The sequence below is a fragment of the Fomitopsis serialis genome (genome assembly GCF_022376445.1).
Source record: "Fomitopsis serialis strain Sig1Antser10 chromosome Unknown B0H18scaffold_12, whole genome shotgun sequence".
Classification (NCBI taxonomy): domain Eukaryota; kingdom Fungi; phylum Basidiomycota; class Agaricomycetes; order Polyporales; family Fomitopsidaceae; genus Fomitopsis; species Fomitopsis serialis.
The window spans coordinates 162,242-182,461 of NW_025954972.1; the positions used below are offsets into that span (position 1 = coordinate 162,242).

General features: G+C 56.1%; 7 protein-coding genes across 7 annotated transcripts; 1 reads left to right on the plus strand and 6 right to left on the minus strand.

Annotated features, from left to right (window-relative positions):
* Nucleotides 1–298: 298 nt before the first annotated feature.
* On the minus strand, nucleotides 299–1,670 carry B0H18DRAFT_1116089 (uncharacterized protein; the record flags this gene model as incomplete). Its single annotated transcript, XM_048033358.1, has 5 exons — nucleotides 299–704; nucleotides 767–837; nucleotides 891–1,013; nucleotides 1,099–1,158; nucleotides 1,209–1,670. 5 exons carry the CDS (start codon nucleotides 1,668–1,670, stop codon nucleotides 299–301), a joined length of 1,122 nt encoding a protein of 373 aa, XP_047896889.1.
* A 2,586-nt stretch (nucleotides 1,671–4,256) lies between these two features.
* On the plus strand, nucleotides 4,257–4,861 carry B0H18DRAFT_952518 (uncharacterized protein; the record flags this gene model as incomplete). The annotated part of the gene is made up of 3 exons (XM_048042116.1): nucleotides 4,257–4,416; nucleotides 4,474–4,571; nucleotides 4,628–4,861. 3 exons carry the CDS (start codon nucleotides 4,257–4,259, stop codon nucleotides 4,859–4,861), a joined length of 492 nt encoding a protein of 163 aa, XP_047896890.1.
* Nucleotides 4,862–5,159: 298 nt separating this feature from the next.
* B0H18DRAFT_952519 (uncharacterized protein) lies at nucleotides 5,160–6,081 on the minus strand (the record flags this gene model as incomplete). The annotated part of the gene is made up of 3 exons (XM_048042117.1): nucleotides 5,160–5,163; nucleotides 5,340–5,781; nucleotides 5,877–6,081. 3 exons carry the CDS (start codon nucleotides 6,079–6,081, stop codon nucleotides 5,160–5,162), a joined length of 651 nt encoding a protein of 216 aa, XP_047896891.1.
* A 3,532-nt stretch (nucleotides 6,082–9,613) lies between these two features.
* B0H18DRAFT_952520 (uncharacterized protein) lies at nucleotides 9,614–10,368 on the minus strand (the record flags this gene model as incomplete). The annotated part of the gene is made up of 4 exons (XM_048042118.1): nucleotides 9,614–9,856; nucleotides 9,972–10,048; nucleotides 10,099–10,226; nucleotides 10,283–10,368. 4 exons carry the CDS (start codon nucleotides 10,366–10,368, stop codon nucleotides 9,614–9,616), a joined length of 534 nt encoding a protein of 177 aa, XP_047896892.1.
* Nucleotides 10,369–12,092: 1,724 nt separating this feature from the next.
* On the minus strand, nucleotides 12,093–12,669 carry B0H18DRAFT_1116092 (uncharacterized protein; the record flags this gene model as incomplete). Its single annotated transcript, XM_048033359.1, has 2 exons — nucleotides 12,093–12,332; nucleotides 12,388–12,669. 2 exons carry the CDS (start codon nucleotides 12,667–12,669, stop codon nucleotides 12,093–12,095), a joined length of 522 nt encoding a protein of 173 aa, XP_047896893.1.
* An 802-nt stretch (nucleotides 12,670–13,471) lies between these two features.
* B0H18DRAFT_1116093 (uncharacterized protein) lies at nucleotides 13,472–14,501 on the minus strand (the record flags this gene model as incomplete). Its single annotated transcript, XM_048033360.1, has 3 exons — nucleotides 13,472–13,534; nucleotides 13,620–13,854; nucleotides 14,236–14,501. The coding sequence occupies 3 exons, from the start codon at nucleotides 14,499–14,501 to the stop codon at nucleotides 13,472–13,474; spliced, it is 564 nt and encodes a 187-aa protein (XP_047896894.1).
* A 1,681-nt stretch (nucleotides 14,502–16,182) lies between these two features.
* Nucleotides 16,183–18,319, minus strand: B0H18DRAFT_1116095 (uncharacterized protein; the record flags this gene model as incomplete). Its single annotated transcript, XM_048033361.1, has 7 exons — nucleotides 16,183–16,494; nucleotides 16,548–16,618; nucleotides 16,683–16,822; nucleotides 16,880–16,956; nucleotides 17,819–17,899; nucleotides 17,947–18,188; nucleotides 18,250–18,319. The coding sequence occupies 7 exons, from the start codon at nucleotides 18,317–18,319 to the stop codon at nucleotides 16,183–16,185; spliced, it is 993 nt and encodes a 330-aa protein (XP_047896895.1).
* Nucleotides 18,320–20,220: the final 1,901 nt, after the last annotated feature.

A 20,220-nucleotide genomic window follows, 5' to 3' on the forward strand; every position in this document is an offset into this window, starting at 1 on the left:
GTCGTCTTCAAACCTGGCAATCCCTGGGTCTTTTATACGGTACGGATAAAACAAAGACAAGCGAGAACAAAGACGAAACGGTGCTGTCATGGCTTTCATTGCCACGTGGGATGTGTGGACAATGTAAAGGCGTAAAGGTGTCTGTAAACACTCTCGGGTCGACCAGGCGTGCGCTGAGCAGAAGAGCATAAGCGCACATTTGTACGAACGACGTGATCAAGGTATCAAAATTATACATTTGGACATTCGCAAAAATAAGCATGGGCAGTATGCTTCAGCTCAAACCGCAAAACCTGCATCACTCCAGCTCCAGATCGTCCGCTGTAGGTAAGAAAAACCCGTCCCAAATAGTATTGCCTCCGTGTGTCTCGCGATTAGACTTCGCTGGATTTTCTTCTCCGAGCGCATCAGCGACAGCCCATACGACGCTTCTGAGAGTCACATCTTCGGTCGGCCTCGTCTGGACCGGCTGTCTACAGATCGGACATGTGTACCGCGGAGTAGGATAGGCGGCCAGAACGTTAGCGAGTTCTGCCTTGGCGCGCTCACGATCCGCCCTTGGCACCTCGGGGTTGCGAATGGCGTCGCGGTAAGGCTGCAGGTTCGGCCATTCCAGCTGCGGATTATGGTGGAGGTGTTGCATCAGCGCCTCGCTGAACCACTCTCGTAGGCATGCTTGGCATGCTGTATGGCCACAAGGCAGACTGTGGATAGAGAAGGCGTCAGGCTGTGGACAGACGGCGACATCCTGAGGCAACAGACGTACGCGTACGGCAGCCACAGCCGGCAAGTACATATCGTACAGGTCGAATCGCTTTGCAGAGCATCGACCAACCCCTGAAAACACGTTATGAATTAGAGAACGAAAGGGGCACCATGCGAGCGCTTACCTTAGCGGCCGCAACAGTGCCCTCGCGCCGTCGTGCGTCCCCTTGTAATCGTTGAACTTCCTCCTGTAATCGTTGAACTTCTTCCTGCAACCGTCGGACTTCATCCTGCAATCGCTGAGTTTCCTGGGAGGCTTGATTAGCGACTCAGTAGTACAGACGGTCGTACCGCTTGTGAGATTGCGGTGAAGCAGAGTACGCAGACGCATACCTGTTTTTCCACCCTGTGTTTATGCCCTTCCGCAACGATGAGTTGCAGGCTGTCCCGTTCCTGCAGGCGTACACTGAGCCCAGCCGAGTTGGGAATACAAAGCACATTACCTGAGTCATAGAGGCCAACTGTTGTAACAACTCATCCGACGTTGCGTGAGCTGTGTCAAGCTCGCGCTGCAACGTAGCCCTGGCACCCGACACGGCGACGAGGGCTTCTTGCAGTGCTTCGTTCCTATCGTTTGGCGCATCACGCTCTTCGGGGACGCGCTTCGCTCTGTCCTTGGCCGTCGATGAGCCTGGCCGGGCTTCAACTTGCGCCACGTTGACCCTCAGACGCTTGCCGGGTTTCGAAGGATTTTCAGAAGGGACCTCGCACGGCTTCGCCCGTTGCAAAGGCTCGCGCTTGTTTGCTTGTGGCACAGGTGCGCGCTTGACGCTAGAGCCGTGACGAGCAATAGCGGATGCTTGAGGCGGTTCAGGCACCCCGAGATCGTCGCCCGAAGAGATGCTGATGACGTCTTCCTCAGAAGGGCGGCGGCGGCTGACGCCCGGCTTGTTGCTCGAGGCCATAATCAGCAGACGGAGTGGAGGCGGTCTTTGGAGAAGGCGCACGGCTTCAGCACAACAGGGCGTATTTATCCAGTTGCGACTCGCATGAACAATGCCATCCCTCTGCGCACATGCATTGTTGGGGAGGTCGACGGCGGCTGACGGCGGATCTGGCCCCATTGACCCTCGTGACCGCCGCTGCACCCGACGCGGGGACAGCACGTGACCGAGAAGCTGAGTGCCAGGCAGCGCAACGTAAAGCGACGGTAAACAGAGACAGAAAAGCGCACCGTCTGAGGGTCCTCTGTTTGAACTTGCACGGTGAACGGCCGAAGCGAAAGTAGCTAAAAATTGAACGCGCGCAAACAGCCTCTAGCGAAGCTAGACAAGCCCAGCCATGTCAGCACTACGAAGGCTGAATCAATGAGGCAGGGAGGGCCGACGCGGACGGATGCCAAAGGCAGGAGTGGAGAAGTGCAATGGTCGCTGCGGATCTTCAACAATGATTAATGAGCACGCAGACCAACAGCCCATTCCCACCCTCCTCAACCCGCAGCTGCCCCGCGGCATCACAACGCCGTCCGTGAAGCGTACGTCCACGACACGAACTTCATACGGAAATGGGTGCGTCCCTCCTTCAGGTCGTAGAGACGGTAGGGCAGCGGGCGCACAGTTGACCGGCGAGCGCGACGATCGAGCCCTTAGCGACATTTAACAGGGTGCTGCCGGGCTCGGTGACCTTGCTTGCCTTTAGCTACGTTTTTCTGTTGGCTGATGAGGTACCTAGACAGTGCGCGTTAGTCGTGGGGCCAACATCATACAAGGCTTTGAACATACACAGCCGACTATTGGCCGAACTCTGGGAGTCTGATGGCGCGCGGTGGGTTCGAGGACGAAGGATAAGGCCTAAGGATGTGGCTTCAGAGGGAGAGAGCGTCCAGTGAATGGAAGCAGGCGAGCTCTGGCTGTCGGTCCCCTGCCGCTTACTGGCACGACGGAAGTCTGAATCCGGGGTTTCGGCGAAGCTCAGTCGCCGACGACGAGGTACGCTACACGCGAGACCAGTAGAAGGATGACAAGGGAGCGAGGCTGGAAGACAAAACAGGGGAAGTCGAAGACCCGGGGTCGCCTTCCTCTGGTTCCGGCCGTCGTACGAGAAGCTGACGTTCTCTGCGTTCGATGTCAGCAAATTGTTCGTGCACAGGCGGGGTTAGCGGGAGCCCACCAGCTTCTGTCCACCAACGGATGGTCGATCTACGGGTAGACGGTGCCGAGCATGTTCAGGGAACCGTAGAGCTACGCACCTAATCAGTTAGTCACTTCACCAGGCGACGATGCGCACAGTCAACTCACTGTGAGTCGATGTTCAAGACGTTGAGTGCTGAGGCTTTGCAGCGCTGAGCGTTGTACTTGACGTCGAACGTTGAACGTTGAACGGCGGATCGACCGCCCACGACCGTCCTTCGACCGTCGCTTTCCGTCTGCTAGCGCCCATCCAAACACTCGCAAACCTGGTTCCGCTGCGGTATAGGCAAGGTGCAGGTATACAATATACAATATAATTACAGCCCTTCACCTCATTATTTCTTCCCCTCCGTACCTGCCACAGCGACTCGAGCCCGCGCCTTCGTGCTTCTCGGCATCTCCTCACTCTTCCGGCGGCGAACTAGGTTTTCTTCTCCTCCAAGTCCCTTCGTACCCATGTACGTCCACGCCACTGATATTGCTATGCGACGCCGCCATTTTGTTGCGTCTGAGCTTTGTGCGAGTTGCCAGGAGAAAATGTCGTCCGAATTCACACCCAAGTGGCAGGTGACTGACCTACATAACGATGCCATCAGTGCGTGTGCTACGAAATTATTGGCTCCTTGCTGAGTTGGACCTTCCTCCAGTTACCACCGTCACGAGAAAGGCTTAAACTTTTGCACGTCGAACGTCGAATATTTCGTTGAACGTTTGAACGTTGAACGTTGAACGGTGAACAGTCCACGTCGACTCCACGACTGTCCCCCGACTGTCAGTCTACTAGCGCCCATTCAAACACATGCAAGCATGGTCGAACCGAACTGACGCGTTGGTGCCGACCACAGCGGCTGATGCCTGACCCAAGGGTCGAAGGATTTATATACGCCTACATATGCATTGTAAGTACGTCATGATCAGACTATTTTCCCATAGGTCGTCAGATGCACCGGCAGGTGTCTGCTCACGACCCTCTGTGCGACCTCAGAGCACCGTATACTGTTATCCAATCAGCGTCCTAAAATCGGCGTATTCAGAAGTCGTTCCAGCCTCCCCCGTGATCACTGATAATGCGTTCTCCATTTAGTTCACAATGCGATCCGTTGCCATACAGGGCTTCGCGATCGGTGGATTAGACAAAGGAACAGGTGAGTACGCCGATATAAAAGGCCTATAGTCGCGCATGGGCACAATTCGTGCCGTTCATATCACCGCATCTCAAGCATTGATGGACCAGGTCAGAAGCTCAGTCCGCATCGACATCGCTGAGCCTCCTTGGTGCAAGTGGCGTATATCAAGAGAGCTGACTCGGAGGAAAGAATCTTCAGATGAACAGTGCGCTCCATTTCCGTGATATGCTCAAGAATGACCGAGCTGACTATTGTCAGGTTGTTTCTCATCATGCTATACGTCAAACGCGCAACGTTCGGTGCAATGGCTTTGTACCAGGCAGATCAAGGTAGCGAGCCCGATGACTTCAGCACGAAAGCTAGCATCATGTTTGTTCGCCTGCCAAGTGGGTCGTGTGAGTAGAAGCCATATCTGCACGCAAGTTGACGCAGGTTGTGACGTCCTTTGTTAGTCGTCTTGATGATGAAGGTCAGGGAGCCCGTGTCGGAGACGAGGCATAGATTTTATAGTGTGATATTAACCGCAGACGTCTCGTTCCGATTTGACGAGGTACGTCGTGTATAGCCTGTGTTGCGTTGGTTCCCATCTGCTCAACCGCCCCTCAGGGCCCCCCGTCCATGCAATGGCTTCAGCATGACACCTCGTTCACTATTCAATTCAGCAACTCCGAGGAACTGAGAGCCTTGGTGCAATGCATCCTGGTCGCACGGGCCAACGAGACCACAAACGCAAACGACGTCACAATTGCTCTGCATGAAGTCAATGCCCTCCAGGCACAAATCAAGTGCAAGGGAGAGGCAGCATTTGTGGCTGCCGTGGAAGCCCCAGTGTCTAGCTGAACCCGATCCGAGTACGTCTCTACTGTACCCCGAGGCGACATTGCCAAGCATACTGACTGCCGTCCACTTTCGTATATGCCCTCTGACGGCCAAAGATAGCCATGGTTCCCCTCTGTTACGTCATGATCTGCGTCCTGCATATATGGTAGCAAATAACAGACCGTTTGTACACCACTTAGCTACCCACGCACCTACCAGGTCTCCATGAACATTATAGCATTGCTGCTCCGGCGCCGATGCAGGCCTTTAAGAACGCCTCGAATGAATTGCGCTGCCTGTTCAGGCTGTTGTGAGATGTCTATCTATATCCAACCAAGTAAGGCTCAGACGTGCATGATTTAAAAGGAGTTCAATAACATCTCAGTTTTACACGAGATCTTTAAGTTAAATGGAACTTTCAATGACATCTCGGTCGTGCGATGGGCAAGTACAAGAGACATAGGATATCAAAGGTCGAGTTCTACAGACAAAGACATACTGAGGGGGATCCAGCCGAGAACTATGCACAATTGTGCCCTGGAGGCGCAGTTTCCGGGTGGTCCAGCATGGTATTGCTCGAGGAGCTTGGGCCCAAGAGAAGCAACAGGTAGGCTCGTTACGGAAGACGTCGGTAAAGAGCCCCGATGATGCAGGTAGACTGTACGCCGGAAGCGGCACAGAATAGTCGATCTTGCCGTCCCCGTTCGCCTCGAAAAGCCGCGAGTACGCCGGGAGGGACGGCACATACGGCAGGCTCGCCATCGGGAACAGTGTTTTGGCCAACTGACCCTGCGGCTTCATGCCATCCATCGAGAACGCTTGTGCATGGCCCGAAAGGTAGGCTAGCGCGGTCGGCGAAGGCGCGTGCGCTGGATGCGCGGAGCGCACGGGACGCTGAACTGCAACACCTCCGTTGCGCGCTCCGGCTCTTCTACCCCGCCCTCCGACAAATTGTATGTGCAGGTCATCTTGATGCGCAGCCTGTGGCTCATGACGAAGAGCGGTTTCGTTCCCGTCTCGCGAAGGAAGTGCGTACCGGTCTTGGAGCTCCGGTGCGTGTCATCGAGAGGGATGTGCGTGCGGAGAGAGAACGATGTCGAGGTGTTCTCGGGCGTGGCGTCGTCCTTAAAGACGTAGCCATCGCCCGAGAATGAATTGGTCGAAGGAGCTCCTGGGGAGGTGCGACAGGGTGGTGTCGTGCGACGGAAGAACGACTGCCAAGCTGACGTCGTAGAAGGCATGAGCGGCGCTGGGGCGAGGTCTGCACGGAGGCTGCTCTGAGGATGGAGGAATGGGAAAGAACATCTGGTAGAGTGAAAAGGGCGACGAAATGTGCGCATACAATCAGCTTCTTTTCAGACTCAGGACGAGGGTACGTATCGACACTGTTCCGACTGTTCAACATCATCAGAGATATTTATCAGGTGAACGCGTTTTCATTCTGCGTCCGGGAGATCTTGCATGCGAAGACATATACAAAGAGGCAACGATGAGTCCTCAACGCCGATGTAAGTAGCCTGAGATTCCCGAGCGTACCTTCGACATAAGATGCGGAGGAACCTTGGATGCAAGCAGTCCGAGGCTTGACCTGAACGCTGCAGGCAATGGGAGGACAACTGTCCTCCACGGAGAAGTTGATGTAGTGGTCCACAGTAACGGGGCTCCTGAGCGCGGAGACGACATGAGAACGGGAGCGGAACGACGAACAGCAGACCGAGAATCACGAACGATTGTGTCGTCGTCAAATGTGAGGAACTGAGCAAATGCATAGAGCACATAGCGTTTACCCTTTCCCTCCGGTGGCCACCATAGGTCGCGGAAGCTGAAAGCTAGCCAGGAGCGATGAGATGTATGCGACGTTCCAGACGCAAGGCTTGTTGTCCTCTTCATGCCCTTCGTTGCTCAACTCGATGGCCTGACCGGCGAGAAGCTTATTCAAGAGACTGTAGGCGCGGAACGGGATATAGCCGGTGTCCTCGATTATCAGTTCAAACTGACCCTCACTCACCATAGTGAAAGCCGAACGGATTGGCGACGTTTGAGAAAGATGAATGGGGACGAAACGGAAATGTCAATGTCTCTTGAAAGCGAACACGCGGTGCTACAGCAGAATTTTATGCGTGAGCTACATATCCCGACATGTCTGCACAGAGGACTCACGATTTGTCCGGCTCGCCGTATATGTTCAGCGAGGCCGAGTGTGGCTGAATCTCTATCGATACAGACATGTCGTTAGCGGCGTTAAATTTGAGGCAGAGGCATAGAGGGGGTGTTCGAGCGACGGCCGAGGCGTAGAAGCTCGGGGCATGGAGGGCGAGGCGGACGTGGCATATACGCCTGGGGCTAGTCTCGATCAGATGTTCATGTTAGGGTTGACAGCTGTCGGTGGAGATCGAAACACACATATCGCAGCCAACTAGCGGCCGAGTGCTAAGTTAGCAATATGGAGAGTGACTTGGACGGCGGATGGCAGACGTCTCGCTGCCTCTCGCGCGCCGCGTCGCGACATGCCCGTCCTCGGATTAGCGGGCCGGGCAACCGTAGAGACTTTCATTCACAAAGTGACAAACTAGCTACTACTAGTACTTACTGCTAGGTTGCACGTTCGGCGAGGGGCACCAGAACACCACGATGGAAAGCACATGAACCTGCACAAATAGTTGCAGTCCGCGTGCTGAGCGCTGACCTCCCCCTACGCCCGGGTCCCAGTCCCTTTAGATTAGGACTATTTCAAAGGCCTCTGACAGAGCTCCTCGGCGACCTAGTCCGTTAAGATGCTGATATTCAGGCTTCAAGCTTCAATAATTCATTCTTCACGAACCCTGATTCGATTTCTTGTTTATAAGATCGTTCTCTACGAGCGACTCGACAGCGTTCATTCGGTGTGACGCTCTTCTCCGTGTGACTGGCCAGACTGCCTAATAGGCCCTAAGGCTCTGCATTAGACGCTGAAAGTCAAAGGCCTTATCGACACCTCCAGCCAGCACGACGTCGACCAGCGTTGTCGCAATATGCAATACACAATGCCAGTGGACAAAAGAAAGGTCCTTCTGTATGTACTATTGACAGGCTGTGCTGCTACAAGGGGCTTAACAACACTGATACAGACAGGCTATTATTGACGCAGCACTAGCGTACGAGACAGTGACTTGCGCACCAGACGACAACAACAGTGGTGTCTTACATGGAGCTTCTGCGACGCAACAGAACAGTGGGTTTATGTCTTGGTACACAAGCAGAATCAAACTCACAGCGTATCAAGCACTGTTGGTGAACATTGATGATCTGAGTGTAGAAGAGCTCCGCTCGAGGCTCATGCAAACAGAGGGAGAGAAGGAAGATTATCGGAAGGTTGTCCTCATCCTGCTCCGTAATACTTGTGCTCTCTACCAACTCTCTCAGGAGGGATGTCGCCAGCCGTCCTAGTTGTTGTCGATGAGTCAATAATGCTTGCCCCATTCCCATATCCCCAACTCTGCCGCTTTCGTCATCGCTTCCGTCTACACAATGCTACGAGCTGAATCATTTGCTATTTGATATATTTCCACTTGAGTCTCGCATTTGGCCACCCCCAGTTCGTAGCCTCGAACCCTCACCAATGACTCATAATTCGTGGCAATGTTTGCTCCTCTGCAGAGTGTGTTTTGTTGCCGTGGTGTTGTAGGCCCGTTTCTATATACCTCTTTGTAGCTGACTAGGGCCATACAGTGCTCTGTAGTGCAGGAGTCCTACTGTAGGTACGTTCTCCGGCACTCGGATGTGCCTGCACCGTTAAACCGTTCAACGAGCACACAGCATACATACTAGTACAGCATCGTCACCTCGCGCAGCTCGTGACGTTAACGCTCAACGTGAACTCTAGCCGCCGCACCTGTTCCTCGAATTGGTCTCGCAACTCGCAGGCCAACTATGCAATATGGGACTTGCACGACGCGCGACGCGCGTGTCAGTCCAGAAAATTAGAAACTACCTCACCGCAACTGCCTCGCCGCCGTGCACCCGTGTCGCCCGCCTACGTCCCTGCCGCGTCCGCCACGCCTGCCCGCCTACGTCCCACCCTCGTCTAAGTTGTCTTCCTCATGGTCATGACCCAGCAAACTCCAGCGATAGCCGCCGGAAGGTGCTGCTTTACACGAAGCCCACCTCGTCTTCGTCGTCGTCGTGTCCGTGGCCTTCCGAGCCCTCCTCCGTGTCGCTCATGAGTTCCTCAGCCAGGCGCGCCTAATGGTCTCCCGGATGGTCGTTCCGCACCTCCATCCTCGCCGTCCGAGTAGTCGAGCCCGTCGTGCTTTCGTGTCTCATTCGTGAAGACGTTGGCAAGAACGCGCTGAGATGTGCAGTGGGTGGGTGCAGCACCGGGGCAGACTACTACTAGTAGACCTCTCGGTACACCATCATTTACGTAGATATCTAGCCTCCCTTTAATGTTACATTGCTAGCCTGCCGTTCATAGACGTGATACACCAAGTTCTAGAGCCCAGACCATCGTCGCCGGCCGGTTGCGTCGGGGCGCCACTATGATTCACCCTCGCCGAACGGGCGGGTTTTCGATCGTGGCGACCTGATAGTGATGCCAAACCGGTAGAGGAGATGCTGGCTAAGGCTTTTGGACACACGGCGTAGACGGCGGGAGAGGTTCACACAATTGCTGTAAGGCTGGTGTAGACAGCCACTCTCGATGCGTGTTGCGTACAGGTTGCGTACAGGTCGTATCTATGCCTAGCCTACGTGACAGTCTCAATTACACCACTGTCGATCGATATCGGTGATACACTATTGCACATAGAGCGCCACGACGACTATTAAGATCACCCCACTCATACATATGACCGCGTTGAACGCGATCCAGCCATCGTTAAACGCACCATAGTCCATGATCGCGTCAAAATGGTGCTCAATAGTCGCGAGCTCATCCATGACTCCGGGATCGAAGTCCTGGCCGGCTTCTTCTTCTTCCGCTCGTTGCTGGAAGCACCGGATCACCGCCCAGAAATCGACGCGATCGCGCAACTTTACCTGGCACCACCGCAACTGGCCTTGAACGACATGGCTCCAGGCAACAATAAGAAGTTGCTATTGAGCCCGGCCTCGTGAACACACAACAAGTCAAGGTCAGAGGCGAAATCCTCACCTCGCTCGCTGCCACTGCAGTTGCGTCACTGAGGAGCATGCTTGGACTGCCTACCTCCGGGTGAATGACAATCGCAACTACAAGATCAATGAGCAGACGTGTTCTGAACTACCCAACACCTACTCACAGTTCTCATCAGAGAGCTGCACGAACAGCATCGAAGTTGGTGTCTCGCGATCGACTAGTGGGAGGGTACGAGGCGGGTGAATTTGCTTGAAGTCCAATACGTCTCCGGCAAAGCAGACAGCTGTCCCTCTATGTCGAGAATACTGATCAGTGGCGAGAGCAGGCAGGAGAAACCAAATGCTGACAGTGGGATGGGCCGCGGAGCGCCGAATAGGTACCAGCTCATGTACAACACGTAGCCTATGATGACTCTAGTCGCGTCGCCTTCCATGGGAAGCAGAGACTGTACAGCGGGGTAAGAGACGTATGAGGTCTCGATGCGAGGCATGGCACCCCAATATATACGCACCGTCACTCGTTACTGGAACAAAGCAACAGCAGGAACAATGCTTGACAACTTTACCTTTCATTATCCACTCGTCGCCACCTAAGCACCCAAAAGCCTGTGTCGGAGGGGTATAGGAACCAACAAAACGCGTGAAACTCCTGCTGCGGGACGGTCGACGAGTAGGAGGTGGACGTAGGGCCGGTGCGATAGACGGCGATGGTTCTAGTAGTGTTTAGGCCGCCAAATACAAAGGGAAGCTTAGTATGCTCGATACGCGACCCTGATGCGCTCCTCTCGACTCGCTGCCCGGCGTAGTACCATGCGCACGAAACCGTCTTGCGGTAAGGGCACGAGAGTGATATGAATTTAGAGAGGACAGAGAGATGCCGGAGGGAGGTAAAAGTCCGAAAGGAAGTGTGGCACAGCCGTATGACATCGGATCGGGAAGGCATGATGCTGGAATAAGAAAGTTTTGTGCAACAAGCATGAGCGCTGAGCGTTGCAACGTTGAACGTTGACGTTGAGCGCTTGAGCACCCATCCGGGCGACGGACGATCCTTGAGTCCCCCTACGGCTTTGAACGGTTTTCAGTGGACCATACATAGCCTCGGCGCGAGGCTGGTAGCCCACAGACGCGCTCGTCTTGTCCTACGGTCGGTCCGCGTCTCCGCTTTCCAGGTCGTCGCGAGCGCGCTAGTAGAGTTGATGTCGCAGTAGTGGTTCGTGTCGTGAGGCAGATAGCCGCAGGATAGAGTTCGAAAACGCGAAGAGGGGCCAAGTCTGACGTGCGACAGTCCTCTCCACAACAGCAGAGACTGTAGAGTTAGCGTAATGAGCCCGACAGGCATGAATTTACGTTCTCCTACATTCGATGACACGACTTCAACGACACGGCGTCAACGATGTCAACCCCAAATCTCCAAGGGCACGCAGGTGACTCGCTGCCGACTGAGAACTCAAGGCACGAGCTTGAGGCCGCATAGGCTGAGATCTGAGAGGTGAGTGAGACTTCAAACGAGCAACCGAGCCAGTGTCGAGCCGGAACTCACAGCAGAACTTCTGTATCAGAGTCACTCGCACGGATGATCGTTTGTCGCATATGCGCAACACTGTTGCTCCGACTCATGCTCTTGAACTCGAACTATCTGTCGGGTACATATGGGGATCAGTCCGCCGTTGAGCTGACCGATTGCGTCGCGCGCCAAGGACGCCGACCGCTTCCTAAGTAGCTCGAAATCTGTGTCAGCCTCTCGCACGTGGCCAGGCTCGCCGTAGGACGCTCCAGTTCCGGTCTTGCAGTCGTATCTCGCCTTCACTGGCAGGCGCGTGCGCTTGTGATAGACGGTCGTTGATATAGACGCTCGCCGCGTTTATCTGCACTGAGATTCGGTTGTTGAGTCGTGCTCGGTCGATCTCAAGAAATATTGCTCGTAACGTTCACAACAAGCGGACTTACTGTATATCACTTGATCAAACTCAAGGTTTGATCTTATCGGTGTGCGGGATGGACGAGCAGGACGGCAGGCGAGCGAGACGGCGGACGAGCAGACCAGCGGGCGAGGGACAACGGAGTCGGAGTAGGGCAGAGCTCGGGTCTACCCGCGGATGTCCCGGCGTGTACCCGTACTCGTACCCGCCCGATTACAGACCCGCCGCAGCGGGTATGGTCACGTGCAGTGGGTAGACGTGGGTTGGCGGGTCCGCGAGCACCTCCGCGGGTTGGCGCGCAGACGGGCGGGAATGCAGTAGCAGAGGGCGGCCTGCACTGCAGCAGAGAGGTGCAGCACCACGGTGTGAACCAGAGGGCTCGAGGATACTGGTGTCAACGGGGACGGCGGGCCCGTGCTCGGCGAGCGGGGCCTGCTGAACGGCAGGGCCATCTCGCGGACAGCAAGGCGGAGAGTGTACTGCGATCCATGGAACTCAACCAGCGGTAGGCTCCCGCGTACCGCGTCGGTGTACCATGCGTCGGATGGTGGTTGGCGAACGGCGGGGATGGCTCACCAAGGGCGAGTGTGGCTGATGGACCTGGGCGGGCTTGTGAGTGTCGCGCGCGTACTTGGGCGTGTTTGTACGCGATGCGCCCGCGCTCGTGCAAGGCGGGGGCAGTGGACTGTGGTCCGTCGGGCTCGCGAGGTGCGGACTCTCGCTTGCCGCGTTCGTGCTCGGCGCGTCCAGTCGCGACAGGCCCGTGCGCGGAACGCCCAGGCTCGTGGATGGCGGGGAGGGGCTCGTGGGAGGCATGGCCGCGCCCGCAGATATTGGGGGCACTCACCTGTTAAGTAGCCCTACTGGCCGCACTCTCGTGCCCTCGTTGTTCCTCTAGCTTCCCGTTAACTCCAGCAACAGGCTTCCCGCGTCGCTGTAGCTCATTGTGGTCAATGTTCGGGCACGCCCCGGACAACACGGACGTGCTGCTGTGTCGCGCGTGGCACTTCACGGGCCCGCACGGTGTGCTGTCAAGATGCTGGGAGCATCGCCAACTCGGAGCGGCCGAGACACTCGGTACCCAGTACTCAGACTTCCCTCCCCGCCCGGTGCTCTCCCAGCTCGAGATCCTCGTTGGTCACTTCTTCACCAGGCGCAAGGTTAGTACTGCAGTCGTGCAGCTGCCAGTGGGCGCCCGTCGCAGATGACGTCGCCGCCGTTGTACCTGTGGGACCGCCGCTCTCGTCGGGGAGGGCACATGAGCCCCTGGAGCGCGCCTGTGCCGTGCTTGGGGGTGGGCGTCGTTGCCGGACGGTGGGTTGGACACGAGACGGCGCCAGGACAGCGAGCACGAAGAGGCAAGAGGCGCGAGACGGAAGAGCTTGCATGCGTAGATTGAGGGCCAGACTGCAGGCGAGCGACCTTGGCTATATCACGCAGAGGGCGAACGGTCTTCGTAGAGCAGGACAGGTACAGCCGTGAGCACGCCTCAATAGCGTGGAGTCGGAATGTATGTCGCAAAAGGACATCGCGAGGCTGAGATGGACCAGACAAGCCTCAGGCTCGCGGTTACTAACGAGGCGTGTCGCTCGTCCTGGCAGAAAACGAAGTACTGGTGCTAGACGGTGATGTCTTCCTTGGATAAGCGCAGCGTCGCGCTTCCGAGGCGCGGTAGGTCCGGCTTGCGCATGATGCGGCGCAAGGTCAGGCTACCGATACCGACACCTTCAGCGAGGCACCTTGTGAATAGGATTGAGCACACGTACCGAGACGAGCTTTGTGGCGTTACTCCAGACGTTGTCCCCATTAGTGCACCGAAAGCCGCGGATGTCCACGAGAATGTAACCTATGTCCTGTGCTGTTTCAGTGTTCCTGCGGAGCTGCTCAACCAGGAGCGCGCACTTAGCTGGGTTCAGCTTCAGCGTCTTGCTGCGGCGTATCCAGTTGAGGTCGTCCGGCGTCGCGCGGGACTCCTCTCGCACCCTCTCCTCTGGGTACTCTCTGCCCGTCAGCCCAGCATTAACAGGCCGTACGTCTCGTGGATATCCAGGTGGGGGGAGGCCATTGATGAGGATGCAGAGACACTAGAGCTTCACGAGGACAGGTTGTAGAGGATGATCGTAGCGAAGGGGACAGATCTGCCTGACAGCTGTGCGTAGTACTAGTATTGCAGACTCGGGTACGAGTATGCGTGTACGAGGGGTGGTAGATGCGATGTTGTCGTCCGCATCGGGAGAACAGGAGAACAGTGCCCCCCCCGACAATGAAGAGCCCGAGTCGGTCGTGCTACGTCGCTTGTGCGACGGCGGTAAGCATCCAAGGTTCTAAATAGGAGCCCGTCGATCGATGTGTGAGCGCCCGATTGGATCGGCCGGGCGTTACCCACGGCGCGCCTCCTCGGGGTCAGCGAACCGTTCGTCTCGGTCGATGGCCGTGTCGTTCAACGAGTGAAGGTGATTCAGAGTACCTGCGCTCGTAGACAGGGCGACGCCCACGTATGGTATCCTCGAAGATAGCAGGCCGGGCGGAATGGCTCCGGTTTCGTCGCGGCAATTGGGCGGAAAAGGCGGAGGACGTCCGACGGTGAATTCGAGGCTACCCGAAAGCTGGGGAGAGGGTGAAAGGAGCACCCAATCTGCGCAGTACATTGCCGAGATGACCGCTGGCTCGAGGGAGATGGTGTCACGCGACAGGAGCTCGCAGCAGGTTCATCAAGCGCATGGCGGGAGGAAGAGACGACACCGAGCCTGCGCAAATCGTCGGTGGGAGGGGTGAATAAAACGGGCGGGCAGTCGACATAGCGTGCGCGCGTCCTGTGTTAACAAAAGAACACGGCGGGGGCGACAATGTGAACAGAATCCACCAATGCACTCTGCATGCGACCATCAGGCCCGCAGTCTACGCAATCATCGAAAACGCTTGAGTCAAACGTCGTCGTCGCACTGCCGCCAATAGATCGAGTGGTTCTGAATGGCGACATGTGTGAGCCAAGCGTTGCTCGTACCCAGTTCAGTTTCGGCGACGATTATTCACCTCATCCAAGGTCTCGCATGGCCCATCTTGTGATCGCGTCGCTCGCTCGCCTGTCCTACGCACTGCTCTCGACGGAGCGGGATGGCCAGGGTGCGGACTCGCGTGGATATAGGTACAGCCACGGATATTTGGCGTGGATGGAGCGGGTATGCAAAAGGAAGAGCGTGAGCGCGTCTATGTGACGGCTGGAGGAGGCGAGGGCGCGTGAGCAGTCGGGCGCACCAGTAACTGAATGACGCGCCCTCCGACCATCTTACATACCTTCAGACTTTGTCTTAACTCCGGTTCCCTCTGTTTACTTAGGCTTCGCGCGTGCCCGTCTGGAAGGTTAATACAGCTATCTTCGATGGCCAACGAGAGCGGTCAGGTGGAGATACCCGACCAGAGCGTCGACGACGGCTTGCTGGAGGACAGCCAGACGACACAGAGTATACTGTCCCGCGTAACCCCTAACCATCCCCCGATGAACTGCGCGGCTCACGACATGCCAAGAACTAGACCGAGACGGCCACAGATAGCGTCGATGCAGTAGGCATCGCATGAGTGTGGATCGCAGCTGAGCGGTGAACGGTCTGCGAAACGATAGGCTTAGTCTTTACGGGAGAGCAACCAGAGTCACCTAAAATGGGTCTCACCTTTACAGTGACAAGGAGCGCTCATACATGGACGACCGTGTGCATAAGGCAACGGGGAAGGGCTGGGATTGTGCCTCGTCAGACCATCCTTTGGCCTTCCACCGGACACGGACACCTAGCCAGAGGCTATCATCTGCGCGGACATGGGTGGACAGCTGAAATGTCCAGGAGTAATCCAGTCATTTGGCAGACAGCTGAGAAGGGAGACTCGCAGTGGTTAAGAGAGGCGAGGGAGGACCATGCGCGGTGCGGCGATCTGGCCAGGATCTGGCGGCGCTTGGGCTTGGTCGACCCGCTATATCTTATCACGTCATAATTTCCCTCCTCCTCCTCATGCTGCTCCGATCTCAGATCATCGACCTCAGTCAATCCTCCGACGGTGCCTGTGGCTGTCGGTCGACGACTAAATGGATCCCCCTCCTCCTCCTCCTCCTCCTCCTCCTCCTCCTCCTCAGGCCTCAAGGCTTCACAAAGAAACGGCGAAGCCACGAGGGCTTTGGGCGGCACTAGTTCGTCCAATCTCACAGAAACCAATGCGGAACTCTATATCACAGGAGGGGCCCGGTAGTGCCTAGTATCGGACGAGCTCGATGCGCTATACACTACTGAGCTACTATAACACGCATTTCGTAACTTGCAATGCCACAAACTCGCACCACAGCTAGTGCCAAAGATATTGAGTGAAGTAGGACCACAATATCACCGCGCAAATACCCAAAATGACGTAGCACGCTATGATCGCCGAACCATGGACGCCACGGGGACAAGCAGGGTGTATCAACTGCTGGTCCATGCTCTGCCGTAAAAAGTCGTGCAAAGCGACCAACTCCCCTTCCAGCAACGCGGCTTGATGAGTCGTGGTCACGTTGTTGTATTCGAAGCATCTGTTCAGCCTCCAGAAATCCGGGATACTGGTCAGCTTGACTTCGAACCATCTATCGTCTGCGACGATCCATCGGAGGCACAAATTACGCTGGAATCGGGTATCAGCGCATCAATGGAGGTGTTGCAAGATTATAATAGCACCTCGTACGCGACAACCTTCGTCTGCTCCGACAGCATCACAGGGATAGAGTCGCCGAAATCGCCAGTAGCGACTACGATAGCATCTACATCTCTCTTTGTAGACCATATCAAGAGTAAATGACGATGATGACTCACAACGACCACACGGAAGTCGCCCAAACATCAACAGCCCGGGCGTGTTGCCATCAATGTGCATATCGTTGTCGAGGCTTTGGCCCGCTTCTGTGGTCACATTGAAGTCTGTGACCGTGCCGCAGAACATGACAGTGGCACCTCTACGAAATCGCAACTGTCCGTCAGCACCTGAGACAGACGCAAGGCAGGATACGAACCGAGGGATGCCCGCCCCAGTGGCAGGAGCTAATGCGGAGAAGGCCGCCCGCATGTATGAAGGTACCGGCTTGCAAATCTTCGACAGCGACATGTGAGGTAGCGATGAAAGTTCGACGGTGGAGGCCCGACACACCCTACCTATATACATCAACAGTAGGACAGTTAAAGACTGCTTTGTGCATTGCAAGTGAGACTCGGCATACATTGTCAACAATAAGTAGACTTTTTCCAACCACGCCATGTACACGTTGTCCACGGTGAACAATGACCGCGAATGCTACTTGCCACGAAATAGAAGCCGCCATAGCGAGCATACGCCGCTGCCGCAGAGTTTGAAGAGACGACGGACGAGAGAGATCAACCCCGGACGCAGAGCCAGGGACAGGACCACAGTACATACTGTCGACGTTTGTCGAGGAGGAGGAGGAGCGAGTTCCATTTAGTCCCGACATCTAGGCGCCTCGGCGCTTTCGATGTGTGACAGCGTTACTAGATATCACTGAGAGATCACAAGAAATACGTACTTTGTCGACCAGACAACGTCCTCCGCATGTCGGTTTCGGTCATTGTCGATGCACATCCAGTTAGTCTCCCGTGGGCAGAGTAGACAATTCCTTCAACCTCCGCTGGCTCCGGATATCCTTGTCTAACGTCTGCTTTTGATACCCCCCTATTGTCTGGAGGTCGGTTTCACTCGCCATCAGCCGCTCGGCACGTCACGAGTTTGTGCAAACACGTCGGCACAACGCGCTCTGACGCGTCCGGGGCGCGTCTCTGTCATTACATTCTGATATTACATGTCTACTATGCAGTCCGCGGTGTAGCTATATCCACACTCTCTACATCTTTACAGCAACCTCTAATTATGTGACATCAGATAGCACCGAGCAGGTACATTGGATGTAGCAAAAATAGACAAGATATATTGCTGCACATACAGACTGCAAGGAAATGGACGTACGGAGCTCGACCTGGGACATGTTCAGCGGGAGATAGCCGTAGTTATCGCGCAATGGGTCCTGGTATAATTAGTTAGTACAAGACACCCCAGCACGTCGGGGCACACCTCATCATGCAAGCGTTTTCTGTGTTCCTTGCGCTGCCTCTCCTCCTGCTCGTCGTGCTTCTCGCGTTCCTGCACTCGATTAACCTTCTCCTCGGTGAACGACAGTCTCCTGCTCCCTTCCGATGGGGGCCGTTTCAACCAATGTGTTTCCGGAACCTCCGATTGATCTTGCTGACGTTGCGCAGGTGTCTTGCCTTCTGTACTAGTGTCATCGACCTCTGGGGTCATAGGCGCACCATTTGCTTTTCTGTTGCCAAATGAGGAGAGGATGCGTATGACCGTTGGTCGTCGGGCCGGACACACCTGACGAGTTGGGGGACTTGGCGCTTCGAGGGTATGGATTCACGGGCGCGGCTTTCTTGATGCTCGACATGGGTATCGACGGGGCGAGTGCAGCAGGGAGTGGGTGTAGCTGAGCAGGCGTAGAGGTAGTTCGTAGCAGGTCATAGCAGTGCGTAGTGCACTGGCAGCAAGGACGGGGGTTGAGAGTGCAGACGGAGTGCAGACGCGGTCGTGCGAGGCGACATAGTATTCCACTGCCAGTGTGAGTGTCCTTGGCGGACGTCATCGTCTCCAGCCCCATGGGTGAGAGCGCAGGCGGGCACGCGGACACGCGAATATGCGGGTACACATACGACCAAGTTGGCAGACAACGGAGTTTAGTGATGATCAGACAGGCGGGCAGTCGAGCAGACGGGTGGCACAGTAGGCGGGCTGCCAGACGGGCGAGCGCGCAGGCGAACGAGCCGGGGGATACATTTGCAGCTGGATGAGCGAGTGCACGGCAGATGAGCGGGCGTACGCGCGAGTAAGCGAACGCACGAACACACGGGCAACCAAGCGCACACGCGAGTGGGCCTCCAAGCCGTTGAGCACAAGAATAGGTAAGAGAGGGTATGGGAGAACGTGTGGGAGAGCATGTGGATTGTCGGGCGGGCATTTGAGCGGACGAGTGGACGCGCGGGCGGGCACTGGCAGACAGACGAGATTGCGGGTTAACGGTCACTAGCGTCAGTACTGAGTGGGTCCAGTAGGGGCAGACTTCGACTTTGAGACTTCGATCTCGGGGTGAGTTAGCTGACAGGTGTGCCAGAGGGCATACACATACCGAGGCAAGCGAGAAACTGGAAGAGGGCGCGCCGAGTAGGTGCAGGCGAGAAAGTGCGGGTGGGAAGGACCAGAGGCTCGGGGGATCGGACAAATCGGATGGCGAACCCAAATGCGCCATTCCAGTTAGGCCGCTACACCCCAAACTGGCTTGATGAACTATCCAGGCTGTGAAGTGCACTAGGTCGCAGGCGGGCGGCGAGGGACAAACCTTGGAACCGCTACTTGTCGCGCACACCACGCTTACTTGAATGCGTGTGTCGCCTTCTTGAGCATGCCGCACTCGATGGACGAGCTCGAGGACCTCTACGTGTCCTTATCTGTGTGCTCGTGTCCGGAGTCGTCGCGCAACGGGACGTCAAGAACACTGTTAGCACGCGCAAGGGGTGAACATTCGAACCGTTAGCTGAAAGACATCTTCCCGTGAAAGACCCCAGTAGATAGCGGTGTAAGTCGCCATCGTCGAGCTGAGGAGGAACAGTAGTGCGCGACGCGTACGAGAGCAATGCATTGTTGCTTGAAGATGCTTCCGAGTCCGCCGCAGACGGACCCGCCACAAGCTCAGCCATACACTTGAGGCTCCGCCTGCGATCCACAGCGCACATTCAGACTGCGATTGAAAATACCGACCTGTCGACAAGGGAGCGCGTCGAAAAGTAGACTAATCCAGTGGGCTCCCGCGTACTCACGAGTGTTGTCTGGACCCTCCTGCGGACGTTACCGACTCCTTCAAACCATGAGTAAACCTCTATGGGACTTCGAATTCCGCACTCACAAACATTCATGACGGTGAAGTGCGCGCCGCACTTCACAATGGCTTGTGTCACTACATAGAGAAAATGACATCTCACGTTGCCAGACGAAAGACGGGCACAGCAGCGTACCTCGCCCTTCCCTCTCGCCCTCCCCCGTCTCTCCCCCTCGCCGTCTTATCAGCTCATACGTTCAACAGTTCTTACTCCCTGCCCGTGCTCGCCGTCTTGTTAGCTAGCCCGCCGGTCTGCCGGCTTGCCCACTCACCCGCCTGCCATCGGCTTCTCGCCAGCCCGCTCTCGGCTCATCACCCACTCACTTGGTCTTTCCCGCTCGCTCGCGTTCACCCTCTTGCTGGCTCTCCTGCCTCCTCGTCTACGCAACCTCTCGTCCGCTCGCCTCGGCTCGCTTGCT